The 21,359-nt window shown below is 46.9% G+C and overlaps 1 protein-coding gene across 6 annotated transcripts in view; it reads right to left on the reverse strand.

Moving 5' to 3' along the window:
- Positions 1 to 21,359, reverse strand: part of RIN2 (Ras and Rab interactor 2) — a 243,288-nt gene that overhangs the window by 38,267 nt on the left and 183,662 nt on the right. For all 6 annotated transcript variants that reach the window (XM_010343725.3, XM_010343724.3, XM_010343726.3 and 3 more), the window contains 3 exons: positions 12,478 to 12,670; positions 8,526 to 8,637; positions 3,986 to 4,058 (listed from right to left, as the gene is read on the reverse strand). In XM_010343725.3, the coding sequence (XP_010342027.1) occupies positions 3,986 to 4,058; positions 8,526 to 8,637; positions 12,478 to 12,670 (378 nt within the window). The remainder of the gene's footprint in view (positions 1 to 3,985; positions 4,059 to 8,525; positions 8,638 to 12,477; positions 12,671 to 21,359) is intronic.

Genomic DNA, 21,359 nt, shown 5'->3' on the forward strand with positions numbered 1-21,359 from the left:
CAATTTGTGGGGAAAGCTGCATACATCAAGATCAACCTATGTTTATATTAGCTTTTACCTTGCTCGGTACAGTACCTGGAGCTTAAACATCACATGATTTGTTTGGGTTTTTCTTAATGATATATGACAGGAAGCCATACCCGTCCTTGGTTAATGGATGGTTTCAGGCTTTGATCTACTAGAAAATTAGATGCTGTATATGCATCCTCCCCCACCATGCCAACCAGGGTGTATCCCACCATCTTCACACACACACACACACACACACACACACACGCGCGCGAGCGCGCACACACACACACACACACACATGCACACACACGCATATACTCTCTCACACACACGGGGAGACCTTCTCACTTACATCCTATTAAAGAAACGAGCCAGCCGGGCATGGTGGCTCACACCAGTAATCCAAGCACTTCGGAGGCCAAGGCGGGTGGATCACCTGAGGTTGGGAGTTCAAGACCAGCCTGACCAACATGGTGAAACCCCGTCTTAAAAAAAAAAAAAAAAAAAAAAGGAAAGGAGCCTCAATTCTAAAGCTTGTATAACAAATTAAAGCCATCATCTTAGCTATAAATATTTCACCCAAGAGTTAAACCATGTACAATCTAGATTTATTTTGTTTAACTTTGCTCTATATGTAGATTTCTAAACGGGAGGGGACGAAGATCATCGAGCAACTAATATTACATTGCAGCAGGCAGTGTAACTCATGTGGGGCCTGGAACAGCCCCAGGAGGAAGCCGTGATGCCCCCATTCTGTGGATTAGGAGCAGATGACAGTGCAGACAAGTGAGGTCCCGAGGACACCCTCGCAGCGCTAATGGAGGTGAAGTGAGGGTTGAAATCCAGGCGTGTTGGACCCTAAGGTCTATGCAGCTGAATAGTGGGGTGGGAAAATAGGGACTCTGGCATTAAGGCAGGCCTGGGTTCAAGTCCTATAACTGTCACCTACTGATTGAATGACTGTGGGCACGTGCTTCACTCCTTCTGCCTCAGTGTTTTTATGATCCTTATTTACAGAGTTGCCATGAGGATGAGAAATACATACTTATGGTGCCAGCACAGATATAGAAGACCCCTAAAATTATAATTTCCTCTATTCCTTTATTCTGGTTTGAGGACCAGCAGCATCAGCCTCATCCCCTGGAAGCCTGGCAGAAATGCAAACTCTCAGGTACCGCCTCACACCCACTGAATCGGATTCTGCATTTTAACAAGACCCCAAATGACTCTCGTACTCCTGATAGTACACTGATGATACCAAATCACCAGAGCGCTGCCAGGCATTGCGGGTGAAGGTGTGCAGTCACTATTTGTATTGCCAATGACACTTCTCAGTGAGCCTTCCCAATGTGGCAAATTGTATGTTTATTGATTCGTGAATTCTCTTATGCAATGCATATTTGCATATGTGTGCTGTGTGAAACACCAGAACCGATAATCCAATCACTTTCTTTACTTGAATGTATTTATCTACTAATAGCCAACTAAAAGATGTCACAAATAGTCTTGTAACACGGGGCAAATCAACTACCAATTGCCAAGAACATAGATGAGTAGCATAGAAAGAGAAACAAAAACATCCAATATCTTTGCATTTTGGAACAAATGAAGAAATTAATCGTGGCCTTCCTAGCTGCAAAACATCTGTGCTGGAGTTCTCCTGTGAATACCTTATGTTGGGATCATGCTTTATAGTTTACAAGGCTTTCGTATACCTTCTCTCCTTACATCTTCAAACAGTACTGGACAGCAGGGACTCCAGTCTGCCATGAACCCTGATGGTATCTTTTCTATGCTATTGCCAAATATTGCTTTGTAGGTGTAATGACTTTTCCCAACAACTCCACAGTTACCAAAAAGCAAATTGTGAAGAGTAAATATCAATCTGACGTCACCTCTGGCCAACATGTTAGCACTGAGACTTATTCTTCCAACCTCGTTGGCTTTAGGCCTGGTCTGGCCTAACTGGGTGTTGTTCCCTCTTGTGTGTGTGTGTGTGTGTGTGTGTGTGTGTGTGTGTGTCTGTGTGTGTGTGTGTGTTGGGAGCTGTGCTTCTGTACCAGCCTTCTCTCTTTGGGCAGCACATTTCCTTACACAGGCTTAAGGGATCCTGCCCAAATCATGGCAGGTAGATGGCATCCCCTTGGGAGATGCTCCCAGGTCCTGGTCCCATTCTCAGTGAGGCCCCTCATTTTTGTCTGGCTGGTGAACAGCACTGAATTCCTCCTCTGGAAATGCCTCCCCTTCCTCAGGCCATTTATTGTGTAGCTTCAGTTGACCTGGAGACTTCAGGGAGTAAAGAGCTTAGCCTCCTGGCCAGGCACGGCGACTCACGCCTGTAATCTCAGCACTTTGGGAGGCTGAGGCGGGCAGATTGCCTGAGGTCAGGAGTTCAAGAGCAGTCTGGCCAATATGGTGAAACCCTGTCTGTACTAAAAATATAAAAATTAGCCAGGTGTGGTGGTGCATGCCTGTAATCCCAGCTACTCGGGAGGCTGAGGCAGGAGATTCGCTTAAACCCGGGAGGTGGAGGTTGCAGTGAGTCGAGATTGTGCCATTGCACCTTGAACCCCAGCTTGGGCAACAAGAGTGAAACTCTGTCTCAAAAAAAAAAAAAAAAAAAAAAAAAAAGAAACAGCATAATGCCTTCTACCCTCTGGCAGAGTCTAGTCAACAGGTGCTCAGTCTTTGAGAAACAACCTAATCCTTAAATTAAAATAAACCAAGCCAAACCTAAACAAACTTCCCAGCCTATATGCGCCATAGCTGTGAGAAGTGATCTTTAAAAACACCCTAATAACAAGTTAACTTGTCTTTGCCATATAAGCTGCCATGGACAGAGAGAGAAGAAAAGGAGGCTGAATTGAGCTCAGTCCCATAAGAGGAGGCAATGCCAGTCCCTGCAGAATGCCAGTCCCCGAAGATAACAAGAATTTTGATTCTTAATTACTGAAAAAAACACTTGATGTGGGAAAACTGTTATTGCTAGAAAGAAAAAGAAATGGATAAAAAAAGAAAAGAAAAGAAAGCCTTTCACAATGCACGCCCTGTTGACTCTGATTAATATTCTGATTTTGGGCCAGGCGCAGTGGCTCACCTCTGTAATCCCAGCACTTTGGGAGGCTAAGGCTGGTGGATTGCCTGAGGTCAGGAGTTGGAGACCAGCCTGGCCAACATGGCAAAACCCCATCTCTACTAAAATAACAAAAAATTAGTTGGGTGTGGTAGGCACCTGTAGTCTCAGCTACTTGGGAGGCTAAGGTGGGAGAATCACTTGAACTCGGGAGGCAGAGGTTGCAGTGAGCTGAGATTGTGCCATTGTACTTCAGCCTGGGCAACAGAGTGAGACTCTGTCTCAAAAAAAAAAAAAAAAAAAAAAAAAAAAAGATGATTTTGGACTTAGCATCCTGTAGAACAAAACAGTTGCTTTGGTTATGAAAAGGACATGAGCCCCTAGCTGGCCTGAAGGACAAGACTGATGGGCTGGTTGAAGGAACCCATATTTGTAGAATGAACTCTATCCCTTGCAGAGTTTTCAGAAGCATTATTATGAACCTTTCAATGTCACAGGTTTGCATGCACAGTCCTTTTCTATGTGTATGTGTGTGTGCCCATGTGTGTATGTGTGTGCGTGCACATATGTGCGCATATGTGCACGTATGTGCATGTATGTGTGTGTTTCCTGCTTGATGGGTCTGGCTGAAAGGAGCCTTGGGAGCAGCTTGAAGAAATAATCATATGAAGGAGAATTTATGTCTGGAGGGGCTGGGGCAGTTGTTTTGACCTGAAGCCTGGCATGGTGAGAACTTGGTAAACCTGTTTTACTTGGTGAACATTTTACTTAAGTAGCCAGTCTTAATCCACCAACATCAAATAGGTGCCCAGCCTTCTAGATCCTTCAAGAAACCTCAGGTTCATTATATCCCACACACCGAGCAGGGCCTTGAAACCATATGAGAAGAAGAGGCCTTACCTGCTGATGCAGTAGAAAGCAATGAGCCGGAATAAATCTGCAAAACTGATTCCTGAGCCTTCCAGGGAAAAGGCTGGAAAAGAGATTTCAGAAACCAGTTGAGTCTCTCTGAGCACGTCCTGGGACAGGAAAAGCCCCCTAACACCACGTGTGTGGGACCATCTTGGTACTCTCTAACAAACTACTGTGGGACTTATCAGAACCAGCTGTGCAGAGGAGGCATGTCAGCCAGCAGCTGCCAGTAAACAGTCACTGACCTGGAAGTTTATCACTTGACTCACACCAAGCACATGGTCCAGTGCTTGGTAAACAGACCAGGACAGACTTGAGTTGCACAATTTTTTTTTTTTTTTTAAACTTCAGAACACAAAGGGCAGGGGACAAGGGGCCAACCTGTCTGGATTGTATCAGCACAGGACAGGGCTTGGGGAACACCAAGGCCCCTACTTCCCTCAGTCTCATGACCCTCCTAGGACACACACATCCTGGGTCACTCCTTTTAGCCATAACAGAGCACCTGTGATAAAGGCACAGAGCAGAAGGAATGCAGAGCTGGGAGGATACAAGGTTCCCCGAAATCAGCTTTTGGTTAAATTCAACATGAAGGATTCTCAAATCGGCCAGGCATGGTGGCTCATGCCTATAATCTCAGCATTTTGGGAGGCCAAGGAGGGAGGATCTCTTGAGCCCAGGAGTTCGAGACCAGCCTGGGCATTATAGTGAGACGCCATCTCTCTCTCTTTCTCTCTCTCTCTCTTTCACATTTTTTTAAAGAAAGATTCTAAAACCCATTTACTGGAAGTGTTGTTCCTTGTTCCACCCTGTTCCAGTGTACAAATTTTGTAACACAGAAGACATATTCTGGGCAGGGCGTGGTGGTTCATGCTTGTAATCCCAGCACATTGTGGGGCCAAGGCGGGCGGATCACCTGAGGTCAGGAGATTGAGACCAGGCCGGTCAACACGGTGAAACCCCAAATCTACTAAAAATATAAAAGTTAGCCAGGTACAATGGCATGCACCTGTAATCCCAGCTATTTGGGAGGCTGAGGCAGGAGAGTCACTTGAACCTGGGAGGCAGAGGTTGCAGTGAGCTGAGATCAAGCCACTGCACCCCAGCGTGGGTGACAGAGTGAGACTCTGTCTCAAAAAAAAAAAAACAAAAAAACAAAAAAACAACAAAAAAAAACCACATTCTGGCAAGATACTGTGGATAGTGTGGCATTTTGCACATCTTCCAAATGCTGGAGCAGCAAGTTGTCTGACTTCAAATACTCATGAATTTTCCAGCCAGCCCTCATGCTGCCTTAGCTGAGCAGCTCATGTTGCTATTCCTCAAAACATTCCAAATCTTCTCAGTTTTATGAAGATTTCCTCAGTCTGATGCATTTCCTCTCATTCCATACCCTCATTAATTTTGCTTATTCGCTTGTTTCTTTTTTTTGAGGTGGAGTTTTGCTCTTGTTGCCCAGACTAGAGTGCAGTGGTGCAATCAGCTCACTGCAATCTCCACCTCCCGGATTCAAGTGACTCTGCTGCCTCAGTCTCCCAAGTAGCTAGGATTACAGGCATGTACCACCACGCCTGGCTAATTTTGTGTTTTTAGTAGAGATGGGGTTTCACCATGTCGCCCGGGCTGGTCTGGAACTCCTGGCCTCGAGTGATCGCCCACCTCGGCCTCCCTGAATGTTCTTATAGCAAGTCTTTCCTTTACCTCAATTCACAGAGAAGACAAACAGGCCCTGCTGGGAACCATTGCAGTGGGACCCAGGCCTGTGGTAACTGGTTGTGACCAGGCTAATGCTTTCTTTAAACAAGCTCTTTCAACCATTTGAAGTCACCTGGAGAGGATTAGGGAAGTGATATTGGCCTTGTCAAATTATGGAGGAAAATCCTTTGGCCACAAGGACCTTGCTGAACAGCCAGGAAGCTTCCACGCACACTGCCCATGCTTCTGGAAGAGGAGAGGAAGTGGCTTCCGACCAACACATCCACTGTGCTCCGCTTTGGACATTGGGAGGATTTAAAAAACCAGTTAGAACTGTGGCTTTGCCAGGCGCGGTGGCTCAAGCCTGTAATCCCAGCACTTTGGGAGGCCGAGGCGGGTGGATCACGAAGTCGAGAGATCGAGACCATCCTGGTCAACATGGTGAAACCCCGTCTCTACTAAAAACACAAAAAAGTAGCTGGGCATGGTGGCGCTTGCCTGTAATCCCAGCTACTCAGGAGGCTGAGGCAGGAGAATTGCTTGAACCCAGGAGGCGGAGGTTGCGGTGAGCCGAGATCGCGCCATTGCACTCCAGCCTGGGTAACAAGAGCGAAACTCCGTCTCAAAAAAAAAAAAAAAAAAAAAGAACTGTGGCTTTTTACCTCATGGACTTGCTTTTTTGTTTTTGTTTTTGTTTTGAGACAGACTTTCTCTCTTGTTGCCCAGGCTGGAGTGCAGTGGCGCGATCTCGGCTCGCTGCAACCTCCACCTCCCAGGTTCAAGCGATTCTCCTGCCTCAGCCTCTGGAGTAGCTGGGATTATAGGCACCCACCACCACGCCCGGCTAACTTTTGTGTTTTTAATAGAGATGGAGTTTCACCTTGTTGGCCAGGCTGGTGTGGAACTCCCGATCTCAGGTGATCCACCCACCTTCGCCTCCCAAAGTGCTAGGATTACAGGCATGAGTCACCACGCCTAGCCTGTTTTTTTCATTTTTAAGACACGGTCTGGCCGGGCGTGGTGGCTCACGCCTATAATCCCAGCACTTTGGGAGGCTGAGGCGGGTAGATCTCAAGGTCAGGAGATTGAGATCATTCTGGCTAACATGGCGAAACTCTGTCTCTACTAAAAATACAAAAAATTAGCTAGATGTGGTGGCATGTGCCTGTAGTCCCAGCTACTCCGGAGGCTGAGGCAGGAGAATTGCTTGAACCCGAGAGGCGGAGGCTGCAGTGAGCCGAGATTGCACCATTGCACTCCAGCCTGGGTGACAAGAGTGAAACATCGTCTCAAAAAAAAAAAAAAAAAAAAGACACAAAGACACAGTCTGGCTCTGTCACCCAGGCTGGAGTACAGTGGCATGATCAGGTGACTCACTGTGCTCAAGTGATCCCACCTCAGTAGCTGGGACTACAGGCATGTACAACCATGCCTGGTTAATTGTGTGTGTGTGTGTGTGTGTGTGTGTGTGTGTGTGTGTGTGTGTGTGTGTAGAGACGGAGTTTTGCCATGTTGCCCAGGCTAGTCTCAAACTCCTGAGCTCAAGCAACCTTCCGGCCTTGGCCTCCCAAAGTGCTAGGATTACAGGTTTGAGCCATGGTGCCCAGACTCTTGCCAACTTTCAAAAGCCAATTCAGAATTACCTAAGTAATCCACTTAATATAAAGTCATTATCAATTCACCTAACACATTATTAAATCAATATGAATTCATTACCTTTCAAACTGGGTTTGCAATTTATCTTCTGGTTGCATCCTAATGTATTTACATTATTGGCTGGGTTCTGCCTGCTCGTGTGTCTTTTCGGGGGAGGTTTCTCCCTGGCATCCATGACTTTGTGGCCTTGTGAGATCCGGGTTGACAGCTGAGCCAGAGGCAAATCACAGACAGCCTGGCAAGTTTTACCCTCCACTGACTCAGTTAAAGGTCATTTGGCTCAGCAAGACTGTGCCCTCCCTGCTGAGTAGAATCTCATCTCAGCCTTGAAACTGACCTCCATCTACACCTTCAGCTTCTCCAAATGCAGGAGGCGAGGTGGTGGGAAACCGGGAAGCAAGTGAGAATCCCAGGCTCCGTGTGGCTTCTGAGCTCTCTCCTCCTGGCCTGCTCCTCCCACTGCTCACCCAAGGTTCCCAATGAAGCCTCCTCCCCTTTGATGTGCAGATCCATCTTCCGATCCTTTCTTGGAGGCTGGCAGTACATCAGAACTGCGTGTTCCTTTTTTTATTTAAAACTTGGCCTCCCGACACTTCACATTTCCAATGACCAATCGCGGAACAGCAGAAAGAAAATCAACACTACTGAACACTGCTCTCCCTTCAAAATGTTCGCCAAAAGGTCGGATTCTGCCTCTGATTAGCTGCGTTTCATAGAAGACTGAACAACGATTGTCTGGAGGGAACAGGTCTGCTCAGGGATTATTTATTCATGAAGATGTGCAGACACAAGCTTTAGCATTAGATCCCATGAAAGGGCTCTCTCACTACAGCCTCCTTGCAGCTCAGTCCTCAGCAAACCCGGGAACTGAATTCATGATCCGCTTAACTGAGTAGGGGGAGTGGAAGTCAACCTCTATTAGTATCCCACCATATGCCATGCAGGAGGCTGCAAACTTTACATTCAGGTTGTTTGATTCGTTAACAGCTCAGAGGTTACCATCACCCCATTATGCAGACGAGAAGACTGAGGTTCCTGGAGTAGGTTACCTGCCCTAGTCATTCAGTGCCAAGACTCAGACCCATGTCTCAAAACCAGAGCTCCTTCCATTTCCACTCCCTGCAGAGCCCTGTGGCCCTCACGTCAGTCAGGACCTGGGCATCCAAGGACCACTTACTGTATGTGCTTTCCTTTATGGCAAATTCCTTGAGTGGGGCCCCAAATTCACAGGGCAGGCGGAGGGAGAGGACTTTCTTCTGCATTTTTGTAGACTTATGAACCAGGAAGATCTAGTGGAGAGAAAAGAAATACAAGCGTTAGGAAACATCCAGAATGGTGGAACCCCAAGCATCTGATTTTCCTTACACCCAATGAATAGCACCCCTTCATATCCAAACTGCGTAGCTCCATGCAGGAAACTCTCCTGTCATAGAAAGGGGTGCTTGGCCAGGCGTGGTGGCTCATGCCTGTAATCCAAGCACTTTGGAGGCCAAGGCGGGTGGATCACCTGAGATTGGGAGTTCAAGACCAGCCTGACCAACATGGTGAAACCCTGTCTTAAAAAATAAATTAATTAATTAAATTAAATAAAAAGAAATTCTGATTTGTACTATTAAAAAAAAGAAAGAAAGAAAGAAGGAAAGAAAGAAAGAAAGAAAGAAAAGGGTGCTCAGAGCCCAGGCTGCAGACATTTTTGTTGATTACTGGCTTGAAAAGAATCCTGCTTTCCCTCTGACAGAAGCTTCTCCATGGGGCTAAGAACTCCCCTGGTCTGCATAAGCATTTTCAGTTTGGTGACTGTTTTACTGCTGGAGTTACACTTTGCAGCTTCTGTCTTGTATGATGAGTCTAATATGAGTTACAGTCTCCAGACCCTGTCTTACATAGCTTGTTGATAAGACCTAAATTCTGAACACAGGTAACACGGCTAAACCATAGGTGGTGAATTGGGAGTTCATTGGTTAATTTGGTTTATGAGGATATTTACAATAGAAATTTAAGTTTGTTTACCAACAGCGAAAAAGCAGACGTTGCTTTGTTTTTTGTTTTCAAATTGCAATCTGAATTTCTAGCTCCCTCTTGGAAAATGAGATGAAATAGCAAGATCACGCAACCATCTACTGGAGCTGAAGCTGGCTGTTCCATTTGGCTGGGGGTGGATGCACTCTGAAGTTCAACCCAGTGAACATGGAGGCTGTTCATTTATTCCTGACTCAGTTCACTTTCCACCAGTTCCTTCAAGATCCTAATGGTGTCTTTAGACAAGTGCTTAAAACAGTCCAATTCCTAGTGCTTATCTGAGGACACCATTCTGGCCCTCATGACTGCAGAGGTAAGTACGCTGTGCACTGTTGTGCAGGCCGTGCACTGTACAACTCCAGGAGGCACCATTCACCTAGCCTACAAATGAAGTGACTCTCTCTGGAGTATGGCATGTGGCAGCCCAGCTGAGTCCTGGTTCTCTTCTGTGGTACATGACCCGTCTCCAAGGATCTTGTTCTGTCTGTCATGTTTCTTTGGCTACTTCTCTTTCCTCTGCATTTAAGCACCTTAATCTCTACCTCTCCCCTACCTTTCTACACCCTTTCATTTTGTGCCCACCTAATCTTTGCTCCTCTCTTTATGTCCAGTTAATAGCTCCTAAGATACCCTATTTGGGGGATGGGAAGATGGGTATGGGAATTGGGTATCTGGTGAAGAATGAAATGGGAGACCTTTGAGGTCTCTTTTCTCCTGGCATGGAGATGCGTCCATGGGATTCATCCAGCAGCAGGTTCTGGGAGTCGGTGTCTCTGGGACACCCTAACGCTGAAGCACATGCTTCCTAAATAGCGTCCTGATGGGTAAGAAGCCAAAGCACTGCGGGGAGGCAGCTGTTGGTTGCTAGGAGAGGAAGTATCCCTCCCTGCTGCAGGTGGAGAGCTCCCTGAGCCTTGGGGTTGAGCAGTACAACCCCTAGGCCTTATTTTTTGGAGGACTGAAGCCTGACGTGACATCAGGGGTTGGCAAAGTCTGGTCTGCAGACCAAATCCATCCTGCCATCTGTTTCTGAGTTGGACTGAAACGCAGCCATGCTCTGTCATTTACACATTGTCTACGGCTGCTTTTGCATGACTATGGCATAGCGGAGTAGTTGTGACGGAGACTGTGTGGCCTGCAGAGCCAAAAATATTTACACTTTGCCCCTTTACAGAAAGACTTTGTGGACTCCTATCTTAGACTGTAGAACATTACGGATAGGCACCCCAAAAGCCCACGTCACTCATGCCACCGTGGCCAGTCTCTCCAATCCTCCTCCTTCACACACGTTCGGCCACCTTCTTTTCTCTCTCTTCATTATTTTATTTGATTTTATTTTTGAGACAGAGTCTGGTTCTGTCACCCAGGCAGGCTGAAGTGCAGTGGTGCATTCTCAGCTCACTGCAACCTCCACTTCCTGGGTTCAAGTGATTCTCCTGCCTCAGCCTCCAGAGTAGGTGGGGTTACAGGTGCATGCAACCACGCCTGGCCAATTTTTGTATTTTTAGTAGAGATGGGGTTTTGCCATGTTGGCCATCCCGGTCTCAAACTCCTGACCTCAAGTGATCTGCTCACCTCGACCTCCCAAAGTGCTGGGATTACAGGCCTGACCAACCACGCCTGGCCTCTCCCTTCCTTATTCTCGCCTGTCCTGGTCCACGTTACTCCTGTCCTGGCCCTGCCCTCAACCTGCCCAATCTCATCAGGCAGGCCCTGTGCAGGGATCAGGCAGGCAGATGGAGAGGACATGCCTGGCTTGTTTCCCAGGCAGGTCTCAGCAGGAGTGGACGTGCACTACCCTGGGACGGGGAGCTGGGCAGGCCATTGCCTAGCTCTGCAGCAACTTCTGTCTTCAGAATTTTTTGCAGAAATGCAAAAGCAGACAATTCAACTGGCTGAAAGTGAGTCTTCACAGAGGGTGGGGAAATCCTTATCCTATGGAGCGAAACAGGAGGCAGTAGCTCTGTGTTTTGGCCAAGGCAGGAACCTTGCCACGTCGCCCTGGACATGTTCTAGCAGAGGTCTTAGTTCTGCCTGTTTCTGCCTGATTAGGAATGAAAAAAAGATTCCTATGTTTTTTAACTCTGACTGCTAGGAAACTCAAAAATGTATTTGGTGCGCAATTCTTATGACATTACTCAGCTGGCTACTAAGGGGATTTTCTCCTTGCTTCTCCATCTACTTCTTAGTCTCTATCTTGTGTTGTGTGTTACGTCTTATTTTATCTGTGACTTACTGCATTTATCCTTTGGAAGCAGACATTGTACACAAATGCTCTCTGTCGCCCAGGCTGGAGTGCAGTGACACAATCTCTGCTCACTGCAACTTCCACTTCCTGTGTTCAAGTGATTCTCCTGCCTCAGTCTCCCGAGTAGCTGGGATTACAGGCGTGTGCCACCATACTGGGCTAATTTCTGTAATTTTAGTAGAGACGGGGTGTCACTGTGTTGCTCAGGCTGGTCTTGAACTCTTGGCCTCAAGTGATCCACCCGCCTTGGCCTCCTAAAGTGCTAGGATTATAGGCGTGAGCCACCATGCTTTTCTGAGGACCTTCTGCAAGTCGTGGAGTGGTATGGATGGGACGACAGTGGTCTTGGATAGACAGTGGCTGAGAAAACCAAATTAGACTTTGGTCTGTGTGGAGAGGCCAGAGAAAAAAGGATTACAGAGCAGGTGAGTCCACGGACACAGAACTTTTGAAGGCTAGGTCCCAGGTTGGATGGCTGGACCCTGGCCTTGCTCCCGGGCTCAGAAGAAGGAGGCAGCAGAGGCCACCAAGGAGCCCAAACCCAGGCTCCTCCTCAGAGTCCAGGCTCAAGAGGTCAGACCCAAGCTTCTGGCCAGTGGCCCCTACTCAGATGCCCAGTTACTCTGCTGGGTCCTTGTACCTCCTATGGTAATTAAGCAGACAAACAGAAAGACACATCATGAAGGGCTCTGTTCCTGGGCTCTGTTTCCAGAATTGCTCTGCATTGCAAACCAGTTACACATCAGGAAACGTGCTCCCTACAAGCTGGGAAGAACTTTCTGGAACGAACTGCAAGTGTTTCTCTTTCAGCCGGCGGCAGTCCTGCCTGCCTCAACCTGCTTCCCGTGGTTCTGAGTCTTACCCCCGGAGGCTGGGCCCGCAGGACCTCCGCCACCGCCTCCTCACTCAGACTCAGCTGCAGCCATATGGGGTGAGTGTGGAGGAGCCGGTCCAAGATGCTGAGCCTGTTGGAGAGGCTGTCATAGCCTGAGTCCCGGGCACAGGCCTTCACGTCCTCTTCCTCAGAATGGCCATCATCCTTGTGTCTTACCATGCTAGGAGAAAGAGAAGCGGCAGGGTCAGCTGGCAGCGGTACTATTTCCGTAACAAGGAGACCGTCCCCACAAGCTCATAGGCCAGGGTTGCCGCCCACATATCCCATCCTGTGATCACCTCCTTAACAATCTTCTCTTCCAGACTGAAAGCTTTCTGAGGGCAGACACAATGTTTTATTTTAACCTATATCTCTACTATTAAAAAGAACACTTTTCCCTGGACAGACCTGACTTTCTATTCCTAACCCCATTTTCAAAAGGTTCTAAGCATCCTAAATGCTATTTATTCAGGCTTTGTCTGCTGACATAAAACATTTTTCTTTTTTTTTTTTTTTTTGAGACGGAGTCTTGCTTTGCTGCCCAGGCTGGAGTGCAGTGGTGCAATCTCGGCTCACTGCAACCTCCATCTCCTGGGTTCAATGGCTTCTCCTGCCTCAGCTTCCTGAGTAGCTGGGATTACAGGTGCCCACCACAATGCCCAGATAGTTTTGTATTTTTAATAGAGACGGACTTTCACCACGTTGGCCAGGTTGTTCTTAAACTCCGGACCTCAGGTGATCTGCCCACCTTGGCCTCCCAAAGTGCTGGGATTACAGGTGTGAGCCACAGCACCCGACCAGCATAAATCATTTCTAACTTTGAGGACAGAACCTTAAATGTGAAATAGCAATGGATGGTAACCATGAGTTTCTCATGCTCAGTAGCATTTCTCACAAGCACAAGCATGCCCAGTCTAAAGGCAAATGCACTCACACACATTTATTTTGTACCTGAATGATTGGATTGTATTTCTTCTCACAAATCTAAGCCTTTTTATTACCGACATTATTTATAATAAAACTTCATAGTGGAGTGATGCTGTGCTATTTGTAAAATCATGTCGACATTATTCATAACAGCTAACGAGTGGAAACACCCAAATGTCTGTCGGTTGATGAGTGGATAAAGAAAATGTGGCGGAGATGGTGGCTCATGCCTGTAATCACAGCCCTTTGGGAGGTTGAGGCAAGCAGATCGCTTGAGCCCAGGAGTTTGAGGCCAGGCTGCACAACACGGTGAAATCCCGTTCCTACTAAAAATACAAAAATCAGCCAGGAGTGGTCATGTGCACCTGTAGGCCCAGCTACTCGGGAAGCTGAGGTGAGAGGATTGCTTGAGTCTGGGAGGTTAAGGTTCAGTGAATCATGATCCCACCACTGTACTCCAGCCTGGGCAACAGAAGTGAGACCCTGTCTCAAAAACATATGAAAAACAAAGTAATCCATCCTTCCAATGGAATGTTATTCAGGCATAGACAGGAATGAAGCACTGCTGCAGGCCACAACATGCATACACTTCAAAAGCATTATGTTCAGTGTCAAGAGCCAGACACATAAGGTCACATACGGAATAACTCTATTTACATGAAATCCCCGGAAAAGGCAAATCCATAGAGACACAAAGTAGATTGGTGGGTGCTGGAGAATGAGGGATATAAAAGAGGATGGGGAGCGATTGCAAACAGTCCCAGTTTTCTTTCTGGGGCGATGGAAAATTTCTGGTTTTAGATAGTGATGATAATTGCACAATTTGCGAATGTACTAAAAACCCATGAAAGAATCAATACACGTTAAAAGGCTGAATTTTATGTTATGTGAATTATATTTAACAGACCAGATCATATTGACGTCCTTTCGGTGCCAATACTGGTTCTGTCAGGGAGTGTTTAACTCTCGGTTTACCAATGAGAAGACTGAGGCCTAAGAAGTGACTGAGCTGTCCTGAGTTAAAACAGCCTTGAAGCAGCAGAGCTAGAAATCACACATACTCTGCTATTTATCCAACGCTGTGGGTACCAAGTCAGGTCAGGGACACAGGTCAGTTCGTATGCATGTGGTGGCTGTTGTGTGCCAAGCCCTTTACCCACATTCTCTCATTTACTCCTTTCAACGGCCCTGAACCACAGGCACTATGATGCCAGTTTTACAGAGGACCAGGAGAGGCTTGGCTCAGGTCAGGATCTTACTCAAGGTCAAGCCCCTGGGCAGAGGGAAGGGCTGACATTCCCATCCAAGGCAGCTTTGCTCTGGGGCCTCTCACACTTTACCAAACTCAGAACTGACACTTTTCCTGGCTCTCAAGGAGCGGGTCATCAAGCCTTATCCTGGGGCAGCCAAGGGACACCAGACCTGACCATTCGTGTCCAAACAAGCAGGTTTAGCTTGGGGTCCATATGGTCTTCAAACCTCTAAACCCAAAGGAACTCAACTATGTGACCTAGAGAGTGTCTCTATCACTGAGAAGGATGGATAATGAAACTGAATGTAAGATGAGAGTTACAAAAAGGAAATTAAAGAAAGGAAGTATGATATTTCCACATGGACAACTCTACTTTTAAGAAGTGGGACTGAATTTAGAAGAAGCCAACCTATGCTGATCATTTTTGGGTGTTGAAGACTCAATAATAATACCCAGTGTTGGTATGTGGACTGGGCGGACACCACATTTTAACTTCTCCCCATCGCCTTCGTGACTTTCTGCAGGTCTAAGGAATGTCACTCATTCATTCAATATTCATCTTTTTATTTCTTCTCAAATATGTGAAAGCTTTCCTCAACTTCTGCTACAAGTTTCCAGGTAAGAAACTCCGTGCCAAAAGAATAGTTTCTCCTGCAAATGCCAGAAGGCCCTGCAGGTATTATGAAGTGAATATCTGCAGTTAACAAAACATACTTTTCAAAGTGAAGCTGGTGTTAAAATTCCTTTGATAGAAGGTAAAAAAGCCAGCTTTAGACAAGTGATGCTCAATCCTGGCTGCCGATAAAAATCACCTAAAAAAGCCAGGCGCCGTGGTTAATGCCTGTAATCCGAGCACTTTGGGAGGCCAAGGCAGGCAGATCACCTGAGACCAGGAGTTCGAGACCAGCCTGGGCAACATGATGAAACCCCATCCTACTAAAATACAGAAAGTAGCCAGGTGTGATGGCAGGCACCTGTAGTCCCAGCTACTCGAGAGGCTGGGGTGGGAGACTCACTTGAACTTGAGAGGCGGAGGTTGCAGTGAGTGGAGACCATGCCACTGCACTCCAGCCTGGGCCACAGAGCAAGACCCTGTCTCAAAGCAAAAAAAAAAAAAAAAAGGCCAGGTGCAGTGGCTCATGCCTGTAATCTCAACGCTTTGGGAGGCCGAGGCGGGGATCACCTAAGGTCAGGAGTTCAAGACCAGCCTGGCCAACGTGGTGAAACCCCGTCTCCTCTAAAAATATCAAAATTAGCTGGGCGTGGTGGCACATGCCTGTAGTCCCAGCTACTAGGGAGGCTGAGGCAGAATAATCGCTTGAACTTGGGAGGTGGAGGTTGCAGTGAGCCGAGATTGTGCCACTGCACTCCAGCCTGGCCAACAGAGCAAGATTCCATCTCCAAAAAAAAAAAAAAAAAAAAAAAAAAACTCCCCAGGGGATTCCAATGTGCAGCCAGGTTTACAACCACTGCTTTGGAGCAGTGCTTGTCAAACTTGAGAGGCTGTGTGAAAGGCATTTGGGGTTTGTTAAGCCACAGATACCTCGTTTCAGACTCTGAGCTTCTGCAGGTGTGGAGTGAGCCAGAGACACCACATTTCTGACAAGCTCTCAGTGACACTGATACTGCCAATCTGAAGAGAACACTGTGAGGAGCACTGGCCTGAGATCCAAGTGTAAAACGTGCATATTAACTCAGATCCAATTAGGGGTTTGCGTTTGTTTTGTTAGGGGCTGGGGGTGGGGGATGGGCAGCATGCCACTAAAATAATTCTTGGCGCGTAAATAAATATTTTATCACTGCCATCTCAGGTTGGCCATATTTTGCCAAGACCAAATTGGATGGTGTGGAACATGACAATCGTGATGCTCATGTGTGCTGAAAGTAAACATGTTGACATATCTTCCTGCCTTAGAAGGGCACATCTTGTGACTCCTCAGTGGTTTCAAGGAACTGAAAAGCCTTTGTTCTGACAAGTGACCTCAGCCTAAAAACCAGGGCCCAGACAGGTAGGTGGTGAATAAGATTCATGGGACCTCATAAAAGAGCAACCATAAATTATCCTTGCCTTTACAAACGACTAGGGTAACTCCTTGATTCAGCCAGCCACTTGGGGTTTATATCGTATTATTACAGGACAAATTGGCTTTTAGCAGGAAAAACTTTCAGGAAAGAACTAATGCGAGAACACTGAGCATGTAAGGGATGCTACTGGTGCCCCACTTAGAGCCTGTCCTCTAGGGCAGGCACCCATGCCCCAGCTGCTGCGAGTGTTGCCTGCGGAAAGCTCACAGCTGCCCCTCTTCTGGAAATGCCCAGGAAGCTACATCCTCTCCCTGAGAGCAGACCCACTGCCAATGACATACTGCTATGTACTTTCTACATACGTGAGATGGAGAAGAGTGGCCTTCTAGCCTGAAGGTGCGACAACTCTGGGGGGATATTCATGCTGCTGAGCTCCCTGTGGGATGAGGCTAAGCCCACATCTTTGCCTTGCTTCCTCCCTGTCCCATCCCGGATCCCTCACTCCTTGGCAGGCTACTCCTGAATCACTTGCACAAGAAGCCCTGAATCAGGCTCTCCTTCCAGGGAACTCAACCTACGATAGAACTTGATGAGATTAACAGAAACGAATCCTTTCTAAGAAAGGTGTCTACATGCAAACAGGAGGGAAGGCAGTGAAGAGAGGTTCATAAAAGGTAAACCACTGTGATATAATCTAGGATTCCGAAAAAAACATGGTCATCATGGAATGGCCACAGTGCCAAGTTCAGGGCAGGAAACATGAGGTCCCTCTCCTAGCCCAGCTGGGCATGTGACACTTTGCTCAGGTCCCTTTCTGAGCCTTGTCTTTTTATCTGAAAATAGTAAATAACAATACCTTCACCACCAGATAGTAATCAATGCAAGCAAGAATTGTGAGTGGATGCTAAAATCAGAAGGCGAAAGACTTAGGAACAGGATGATCATAGTCTTAAAACATCACCTCACAGATCACTTACTGACTTATGAAAAAGGTACCCTGGCAATGGAGGAAACTGGTAGACGCCAACTTTTGTGGGTTTTGTTTTTTTTTTTTTTTTTGAGACGGAATCTCACTCTGTCGCCAGGCTGGAGTGCAGTGGCACGATCTTGGCTCACTGCAACCTCTGCCTCCCGGGTTCAAGCGATTCCCCTGCCTCAGCCTCCCGAGTAGCTGGGATTACAGGTGCATACCACGCCCACCTAATTTTGTATTTTTAGTAGTGACAGGGTTTCTCCATGTTGGTCAGGCTGGTCTCAAACTCCCGACCTCAGGTGATCTGCCTGCCTCGGCCTCCCAAAGTGCTGGGATTACAGGCGTGAGCCACCTTGCCATCTTAACCAAGTGATCTGTGTTAACCCCTGCAAATACGACATCATGTGCCCCCGATGTGAGGCTTCAAGAAAGCTACCATGTCACCCAGGTATCTTTCCTGCCCCCAGATATAATTAACCTGAATGTATACAGGAGAAGACAATCAGAAAAACCCAAATTCAGTGACTTTCTGCAAAACCCATGGCCAAAACTTCAAAAATGTCAATGGCATGAATTGTAATAGGCTGTAGGATTAATACAGGTTCAAGGTGAATAAAGAGATGTGATAACTACATGGAGTGTGTGACCTTGAACTTATATGGCATCAGTATAAAAAGATCTACAAAGTGCAATTTAACCTGTAATCCCAGCAATTTGGGAGGCCAAGGTGAACGGATCGCTTGAGCTTAGGGGTTTGAGACCAGCTGCAGTAACAGGGCAGAAACCGGTTTCTACAAAATATACAGGACAGAATTGCACACGGTTCGGTGCACCTCTGGTCCCAGCTATTCAAGAGGCTGAGGTGGCAGGCTTGAGTTTGGGAGGTGGAGGTTGTAGTGAGCTGAGATGGCGCCACTGCATTCCAGCTTGGGTAACAGAGTAAGGCCCTGTCTCAAAAAAAAAAAAAAGTTAGCTGGGCACAGTGGTGTGTGCATATAGTCCCAGCTACAGCTACTTGAGAGACTAGGACAGGATAACTGCTTGAACCCGAGAGGTGGAGGTTGCAGTGAGCCAAGGTCGCACCATTGTACTCCAGCCTGGGTGACAGAGCAAGACCTTGTCTCAAAAATAAAACAAAACAAAATAAAATAAAAAGGAGAATTTCCTAAGCTTGATAATTTTATTATGCTTATATAGGAAAAATGCTCTTATTCTTAGGACATGCATACTGAAAAATTTAAGTGCAAAGTGCAAAAACGTTTGAAAGTATCAAATGGTCAGCTCCCTCTAAAAAGAACAAAAAATAGGTAGATAAAGCAGATGCAGCAAAATTTCAACACAGTGAATTAGGTGAACAGTGCTATCTGTGTAACTTTTCCATAATGTTTGAAATTTCTCAAAATAGGAGGTTGGAGGAGAAGTAATAATATCTACCATCTCCGTGAGTTTTTATGACTCTAAAACTCATTTATTTGTTCAGCCATGACCACTGGTGTCTAGAGCTGCTATCATGGGGAGATAAAACTTAGGGACAGATACAGTGAGACTCACGTGTGAGTACATTGGGCAAACCAGAGACTGCCCCACAAAGTATAAGGTGCCTCTCGGGGCAGAGAACACTCACTCAGAAGTCACAGCCTCCACCTATCCCAGTTCCAAACAAAGCTGGGCCTCATGGCTGTGAAGCAGATGGATGGGTATTCCGCCCGCTTTGGAAGGGCAGGGTTCTCCAGCACCTGTTCCACTCTCCTGACGAACATACGCTTTGGGGTATGGGATGAGAGAGGCCTTTCTACTGGGCTGGACTCCTCCCTTCCCATGGCCCAGTGTAAGCCGCCTGAGCAGGTGGAAGAATCAATGGTTGCAGAAAGCTCATTCTGAGTAGGACAAGCAGGCAGACAAGGCTGAGTTTTACCAAGATTGCCAGAATCAGATTCACCTCGGAGAAACCATCGACACACAGAGCAGCTTCCAAACGATGGATGCCTTTTCCTGTCCTAAGTCAGAATTCCAGAAGATAGTACCGTCCACCGATGCAGCCCCTCATGACCAGCCCTAGCAACCAGGGTCTAGACAAAGCATGTTATGAAGCCTCCCTTGTACCTACCCATACATCACTCGCTCCCCCACCTTCATCCCCAACCATTCATCTGAAGTGTATGTTTTGACCTAGCAAATGAGAGACAATTAATAAGGTAAAAATACACGGAAATTTGATGTGAGATCGTTTCTGTGGGAAAAAGTACTGGCAGAGTATGTACAGTCAACAATTGTCTAGGTATAAGAATCCTAGTTTGGCTGCTAAATAGCAAAAAGAAAGGTCAAGGCAAAATGCCAAATTCTTACTGTCCACCAAGGGTGGTGCCCATCCATTGGGCTAGGGGTGTCAGCATGTGTGTTGTGCTCTGTGTGGCTCTGCCCTCAGTGGTAGGACATGAGAATCAAAAAGTAAAACAAAAAGCTCCCTAAACCTCCTCTATGTGTGTAAAACCACACCTTCACTAAGCTGAGCAATTGATTTTTTTTTTTTGAAATGGAGTCTCGCTTTATCACCCAGGCTGGAGTGCAGTCTCATCTCAGCTCACTGCAACCTCTGCCTCCTGGGTTCAAGTGATTCTCCTGCCTCAGCCTCCCGAGTAGCTGGAATTATAGGTACCTGCCATCACACCCAGCTAATTTTTGTATTTTTAGTAGACATGGGGTTTCACCAAGTTGGTCAGGCTAGTCTCAAACTCCTGACCTCATGATCCATCCGCCTCGGCCTCCCAATGTGCTGACATTACAGGCGTGAGCCACTGCGCCCGGCCTAGATTTTTTTTTTTCTTTTTTTTTGAGATGGAGTCTGGCTCTGTCACCCAGGCTGGAGTGCAACGATATAATCTTCGCTCACTGCAACCTCCCCCTCTTGGGTTCAAGCGATTCTCCTGCCTCAGCCTCCCAAGTAGCTGGGATTCCAGGTATACCCCACTACACCGGGCTAATTTTGGTATTTTTTAGTAGAGATAAGGTTTTGACATGTTGGCCAGGCTGCCTTGAATTCCTGACCTCAGGCGATCCACCAGCCTTGGCCCCTCAAAGTGCTGGGCTTACAGGAATGAGCCACCACATCTGGCTTAGATTTAAAAAAATAAAAATAAAATTATGGGCAAGGTGTCTCACATCTGTAATCCCAGCACTTTGGAGGCCAAGGCGGGCAGATTACCTGAGGTCAGGAGTTCAAGAGCAGCCTAGACAACATGGTGAAACCCAGTCTCTACTAAAAAAATACCAAAATTAGCTGGACGTGGTGGTATGTGCTTGTAATCCCAGCTACTTGGGAGGCTGAGGCAGGAGAATTGCTTGAACCCAGGAGATGGAGGTTGCAGTGAGTGGAAATCGTACCACTGCACTCCAGGCTGGGCGACAGAGCGAGACTCTATCTCAAAAATATAAAATAAAATAAAATAAAAAACACCCTGGTACAGTGGCCCATACCTATAATCCCAGCATTTTGGGAAACAGAGGGAGGTGGACTGTTTGAGCCTAGGAGGTCGAGGCTGCAGAGAGCTGTGATCACTCCACTACAATCCAGTCTGGGCAACAGAGTGAGACCCTGTCTCAATAAATACATAAAATAAAAATAAAAATAATTCAAGACAATCACTTTTATCTGGGACATACTTCCAAGTTGCCTTGGGTAGTGCTCCCAAGAAA

Source organism: Saimiri boliviensis, chromosome 9 (assembly GCF_048565385.1).
Source record: "Saimiri boliviensis isolate mSaiBol1 chromosome 9, mSaiBol1.pri, whole genome shotgun sequence".
Taxonomy (NCBI): Eukaryota; Metazoa; Chordata; class Mammalia; order Primates; family Cebidae; genus Saimiri; species Saimiri boliviensis.